Source organism: Crocodylus porosus, unplaced genomic scaffold (genome assembly GCF_001723895.1).
Source record: "Crocodylus porosus isolate Cpor-Errol unplaced genomic scaffold, CroPor_comp1, whole genome shotgun sequence".
Classification (NCBI taxonomy): domain Eukaryota; kingdom Metazoa; phylum Chordata; order Crocodylia; family Crocodylidae; genus Crocodylus; species Crocodylus porosus.
Genome location: NW_017728923.1, coordinates 6,397,681 through 6,403,745, shown reverse-complemented (window position 1 = coordinate 6,403,745; position 6,065 = coordinate 6,397,681). Strand labels below are relative to the sequence as shown.

The 6,065-nt window shown below is 45.4% G+C and overlaps 1 protein-coding gene across 1 annotated transcript in view; it reads right to left on the bottom strand.

The window, feature by feature from the left end:
* Positions 1 to 651: 651 nt before the first annotated feature.
* The window catches only part of TRAP1 (TNF receptor associated protein 1), a 51,990-nt gene continuing 46,576 nt past the window's right edge, over positions 652 to 6,065 (bottom strand). The window contains exons 15-18 of the mRNA XM_019540015.1: positions 4,225 to 4,310; positions 3,061 to 3,206; positions 2,620 to 2,692; positions 652 to 2,023 (exon numbers count right to left, since the gene is read on the bottom strand). Coding sequence (XP_019395560.1) covers positions 1,922 to 2,023; positions 2,620 to 2,692; positions 3,061 to 3,206; positions 4,225 to 4,310 — 407 coding nt within the window. The 3' untranslated portion in view covers positions 652 to 1,921. The remainder of the gene's footprint in view (positions 2,024 to 2,619; positions 2,693 to 3,060; positions 3,207 to 4,224; positions 4,311 to 6,065) is intronic.

Sequence of the window (6,065 nt, the reverse complement as noted above, 5' to 3'; positions counted from 1 at the left end):
AAGTAAGATGTGCATCTTGTTTTGGGAAGACAATGAAGACAAAAAGATTTTTCCTGAGTCCTGCCACAGCATAGGTTCACCGTGGCTGAATGTTGCCAGCTGTATGTAGGAGAAGTAGTAGCAACAGCTGTCACACAATTAAAGCTTTAGTTTTTGGGTGAGCTATGCTGAGAATTGGACTCTGCCTCTTTTGCATGCACCCGGGAAGAAAGCACAATCTCCATCAGCCATTGTAGGGCCCCCATGCCTCAATTCCAGTGCAGAAATCAACTCTGTCACTTAAAATGCATATCCCAATTTTGGATGGCTGATTTTGGGATGCAAGGTGTGTATGGTATGCATATAAATACTCTACTTCTGGTATATCTGTACAGAACTCTTATTATCAAAAACTCAACAACGTTTTCCACAGTCTATTTCCAAAAAAACCCAAACTGCCACAAACTTAGAAGTGATCCATTACAACACAATTTAGCATCACAGACATTTCTCCAATAATATTATTTCTCCAATAATATTTTATCATGAAACATTTAATGAGGTCTAGATGCATATGTGCAGCATCTGGTAATGAATCTTCATTCCTACCTATTGGTCCCGATTTTGATCACAGAATGCCTGGATAAGTCTATTTAGACTTTTTTTTAAAAAAAGATAAATATATTAGCAATTATGCAGCCTTGGTTAAGTTCATAGGAGACAGCATTTAATGACAATCAATAATTAAAAAGAGCTGCACTTTTCTGGCATGCAGGACAGCAAGTACTACTTATAGAATACAGTGATGTACAGACAAACCAGAAATGGCTTTGGGTAATTCAGAGCCCACACACAATTTACAGGGCTGCCAGTCAGAAATAAATCTTAAACTGCGCAAGTTATTTCTGATCTAACTGAGAAACAAGCATAGAAAACCATAATGGCTTTTCTATTAATTAGATGCTTTCTGTTGTATGGCCACCACAAAAAATGTTTAGCTCCTAGAACCTTAAAAACAAAAATAATGGGGTTGATAGCTGAATGCTCGCCTTTAATCATCTCCTTAATTACCATCTCTTCCACCCCTTCATGACCTATCTATAAGTGGATCCTTAGCCCAAAATTTCCAGGCCCAATTCTAGATCCCTGTAAGCCGAGTAGTGGCTGAGAGTTAAGAACCATCACATCATCAGATTTGGTATGCAAAATTCAGGAAAAATAAAAGACAACCCAACAATGAGACCACATAGAAATCAGAAGAAATGTATTTGATATAAATAGATAAGATCATCTGGGATGGATAAATCATCCATCAGGGAGGTTGGAATCCTAGATGCTGGCCAAAAACCTATGTGAGCTTGTAAATCACTTCCCTGGATGACCCCACTCTCTCTACAGTGATGCAGAATTCAATCATCCAGCAGGTGACTTATTTGCAATAATAATCTGCTGCCCAGCCATGGTTCTAACAGAAGCACCTATAAATGCTCATAGCAAGAGTTGCTTTCTGTGCTTGGTAACCCCCTTAGTGCCAGGCAGAAGTGGAGACTTTTTGAATGAGCACAGAATTTATTTAGCACTGAAGTTGGCATTCTAAGCTAAGCTGACTGGTATACAAAGACTGGGTGCATGGGGTCATATACCCTGAACTCTTTTGGACTCTTGATACTAACTGCTTGGAAAGGCCAACCCTAGAATCCATACAATGTTAGAATCCTTGGGCTCAAGTGAGAAATGTCACAATTTGGCAAATATAACTGGAACCAACCCATAACGTGTCACATGGGGAAACCCTGCAGGATGTCCCTCAGAGCTGCAAAGAATTCTACATTTCACACCACAGTGCCTGCAAACAGACAGATGTTGCAACAGTTGATTAAAGTAATTTGCTTGAGGAACTGGAGGGACCACACCTGATTTTGATCTTTGTATTAAGTTGAGCTCAATGCTTTTCAAGGACTTTGGTGAGTAGCTCATTCAGACGGCTCACCATAGGTCTGGGATCATCATTCAGTCCCGCTGCTATCATGGCATTCTCATAAATCTGAAGAAGACAAGAAAACTTGATTAGCAGCAGGAGCAACCTGGGTATGACATGGAAAAAATGTTGCTCCTGCACCGAGGACATGTGCACACTGGGTCTGAAGGAGATGGAAATAGAACATACCTCCAAGAATCATAAGTTAGGGTGAGGTACAGACTACAGGGTCTCTCCAGCACTCCATGGCATGGTGAAAATCAGCTCCTAACAAGAGCCCTTTGGAGTCCTTACTGGTTTCATGCAGATTTATATATCCTCTTCCCATTTGTGGGAAGAATTACCTTAAACTTCAGAATCTTGCAGTGAGCAAAACTGAATTCTCTGCTTTGCCCCTTCATTTTTCTCCCCCAGCTGCTTAAACTTCACAGTGTGAATAGGAAGACCTTCAGGTCTGTATCAAAAACACACATAACTGCAATAGGATAAGAGTACCTGAAAGGTAGCACCACACTAGGAAAAAAAGGACCTTGGCCACCTCTGACCAAATATGACTAGAAAGGTGAACAATGCAAGTGTGATCCTGGCTCATTACAGCCCTCAGATATGACATCCCGTCTTAGGGAGTATGATCATGTCTCTAGAGCAGACCCATCTCTCACCTGATCCATCAGCAGCTGGGCCAGATCAGGCTCACTGTCTCTCAGCTGATTGAGTTTCTTGATCAAAGCATGTCTGCAACAGAGGAAGAGATCAGCACTGAGTCTGGACACCTCTTGGATATATGAGAAAACCAAATATCCCAGAAAGAATAACCAGCCATGGCAGGGCAGAGAAATGCCTAATGATCAAAAAAAATTCCCCTTCTCTTCCCTCTTCTCCTATGGGCTTCCCCCCTCCCTCCATACAGCCCAATGTGGATTATACAGATAGTTACTGCTAGAGAGACCCCCCGAGGTAAGGGACATTGTGCTATGTCAGCCCAAATAAGGCAATTTGAGACTCCAGCTGGTTCAAGATCATTGTACTATTCAGTATGTTCCCTCCCACCTCAGTAAAGCTGCAAAGCTGGAGTTTTTGGCACCAGCCCTGGCCCACCTCACCCTGTATTTATCTCTAACGTGGGCTGCAAGATCTGGGCACGCTCCTCATTTGTCTTGGCTAGCTGCTGCATACGCAAAAAGTGACGAGCAGCCCCCATCTCAAGCACGGTGATCATAGCTGGGTGGGTGTCTAGGCGTGGAGTCACCTGTCAGAGAAAGAGCAAACAGTAACAAGATTTAAATGAACAAGGCCAAGACAGTGGGGAGAACAAAGAGCTCAGAGACTGTATAATTAGCTACATAAGACAGCACTCACATTGCAGGAACCCTCAAACATGGGTGTGAAAACTTTGTTCTGAACAGTCCCATTTTGAGTGAACTGAGTTCTGAGAATATGGTTGGGAATTTGGACAAACTGGGGTTTAATTCTGCCTCTGCCATAATTTACCTGCCTTTGCTCATGGGCACTAGATAAAACCCAAAGAATTATGTGCTGCAGTGATTCCCCTGCTGCTCCAAGGCTGGCACTTAACTGCTCTGTCCCCTTATACAGATGGGATGCTATGCTTCCTGTCAAGAAGTGCTCCTAGGTCCATACAGTGCTGAGAAGATAAAGGCACTGTATTAGTTCACTGTACTGTTTACAGATGGGAGTTCAGCAGGCTGTTCTAACAACAAACCTACTGATCCACTAATTGCTCCCTAATACCCCAAAGTGAGCCCAAATAATCTGAATCAACACACACCACACCAAGTCAAGACAGCAATGCCCAAAACAGATGCACAAGGAAAAGTAGAGCTGAATCTATGCAGAGGTATTGCTGAAAGGGTTACCTAGATCTTGCACTGGTCTGGCCAAGAACAGAACCACCTGTATCATGTCATGTCCACGCTACAGCTTGCTCTAGCAGAAGAGAAATGGGGTGGAATTTTATCATTTCTGCTTCATAGCATCTACGAGCCCTGGTGGTGCTGGGTATTCCACACAATGTACTAAGGAACAGTCTCCTGCACTGAAATGCCTACTAGACAAACAAAAAATCTACTTCACAGATCTGGAACTGGGGCACTTGGAGTCAATGACTTATCAAAAGCAATAAAAGAAATCTATGGGAGGCCAGGAATTGAGCACACATCTTTCAAGTCCTAGTTGTACCTTAACGCTTTAATCAGAGAATCATCCTCTCATGTTTTTAGACAACAATCTGCCTGTTGTATGCTCACCTTAACACTGGTGATGCGAGAGCCCAATGCATTTCTCATCCAAGCCATGAGATCCTCAGCTTCCTTTTCTGTTAGGTGTTCTGCAGCTGGTAACAGGAGAAGGGCAGATTACAGCACAAAATGCCTGCTACCACAAAGCAGCAAAGAACATACATTTTATTCCTGAACAGCAGTGGTGTTCAGTTGATATCCATCTACTAGCTCTTTTACCAAAGCAGGGATGCAACATTTAGAAGTATGGCATCAGACCTACTACCCTCAACTTGCCTCATGCAATGATATACAACCAATAGCTTGTGGGTTGGATCTGGTCCACAGTGACTGGATCCAGCCCATGGCATGATAGATCAGCAGCCCTCCCTTTCTCCTGCCCTCCCTCCTAATAGGTTCTGCTTACTGGAGGTAGCCTCCTCCTCCCCTCCTCCTGAATTTGGCAGTTACCTCTCTCCCCCAACCCTCTTTGCTCATTTCTCCTACTGGATGGAAGTGGTGGTCCACTGCTCTAAAAGGTTCAGCTCCACTGGCCTCACGTGACAGGTCTCACCTAAAGGATGGCCTCCAGCTCTTCGCCCATAGGCTTATCCTGCATTCTTTGGTCATCTTATGATCTTCTCCCCCTGTACATTCACCAGCCATACTGCAATGTAACAGAGTATCTAGGGAGGTTGCCTCTGTCTTAAACAGAAGTCCAGTGATACTGTCCCCATGCCAGTCTCAGTCTCTGGTACTTCCTCTTCCTGACTCCAATCATGGCCTACAGCCCCTGCCCCACCCCACCACCAACAGCTACACCAATGCCTCTCGAGTCTTAGTTTCTTCTTACTGAGCCACTTGACCCTCCTAGCTTCAGCCCCCCTGTCCTGGCTTTGATGCTGTGGCCCTAGCCTCTTCAGGCTCCTGGCCCTTGCAGGGTTAAAGATCAAAGCGTCCAGGTCACTGGCTACAAGGGGTGATTTGGAGGCCACGCTGAGGGTGCCCTGAATGCCTCCAGTTGTTATAAACAAACCCCTAACAAAGTCAACTCCACTGGATAAACAAAAAAGGTTTTGTCCTCCTTTTTGTCTAAAGGAAAATGGTTTTTGTCCTGAACAAAAACCTTAACTTGGCAAGTGTGCCCAGACTGCAGGTAGAGGCTTCTCTGCCCCTTCTAGAGACTCCTTTCCTTGTAAAGCTTAGTTCCCTGTATCTTAGAAGAGAAGTCCTTTCTCCCCAAGTCAGGGCCAGAGTGACCCACCCTGCCTTGGAGGCAAGCTGATATATAGTGGTCAGTCCTGGCACAGGCGTTTCCCACTAACCCATCTAAAACTAGGGCTGTGCAGAGCAGGTAATATTCGATTCGGCAGCCATGTCAAATATTAAACTGCGTCCCACTTTGATTTGCCGTCTGCTTCGAGTCAAAGCTCAGTCGAATATTTGAGCTGCTTCGACTCCCCCATCGGGCTGCGGGTTGCCCAGTAGGCCAAGGGGTCGCAGTCCAGGGGCACCACAGCCTCGGCAAGATAGGTAGACACCACGGTGCGAGGGCTGTCTGCCTGATCCTGGGGTCTGGTGGGTCTGGACCCCCTAATGTTTGCCATGGCCTTACCCCATATTGGCAGTGCCTGTGGTGGAGGGGAAGACTGGCTTGTGGATGGCAGGCTGGGCTCAGGCAGTGGATCCTCCTGTTCCACTTCCCCCGCCTCTGCCGTTCTGCCTCCGTCACTTTCTTAATAAGTACCTCCCCCTCCAGTGACTGTCTCATATGGTGCCCTTCACCCTTGGATCACAGATGGCGGCCAGCATATGCACTGTGTTGGACCCCAAGGGTTCAAGCCTTTTCCTAAGGCCCTCCTTCAGCCGCC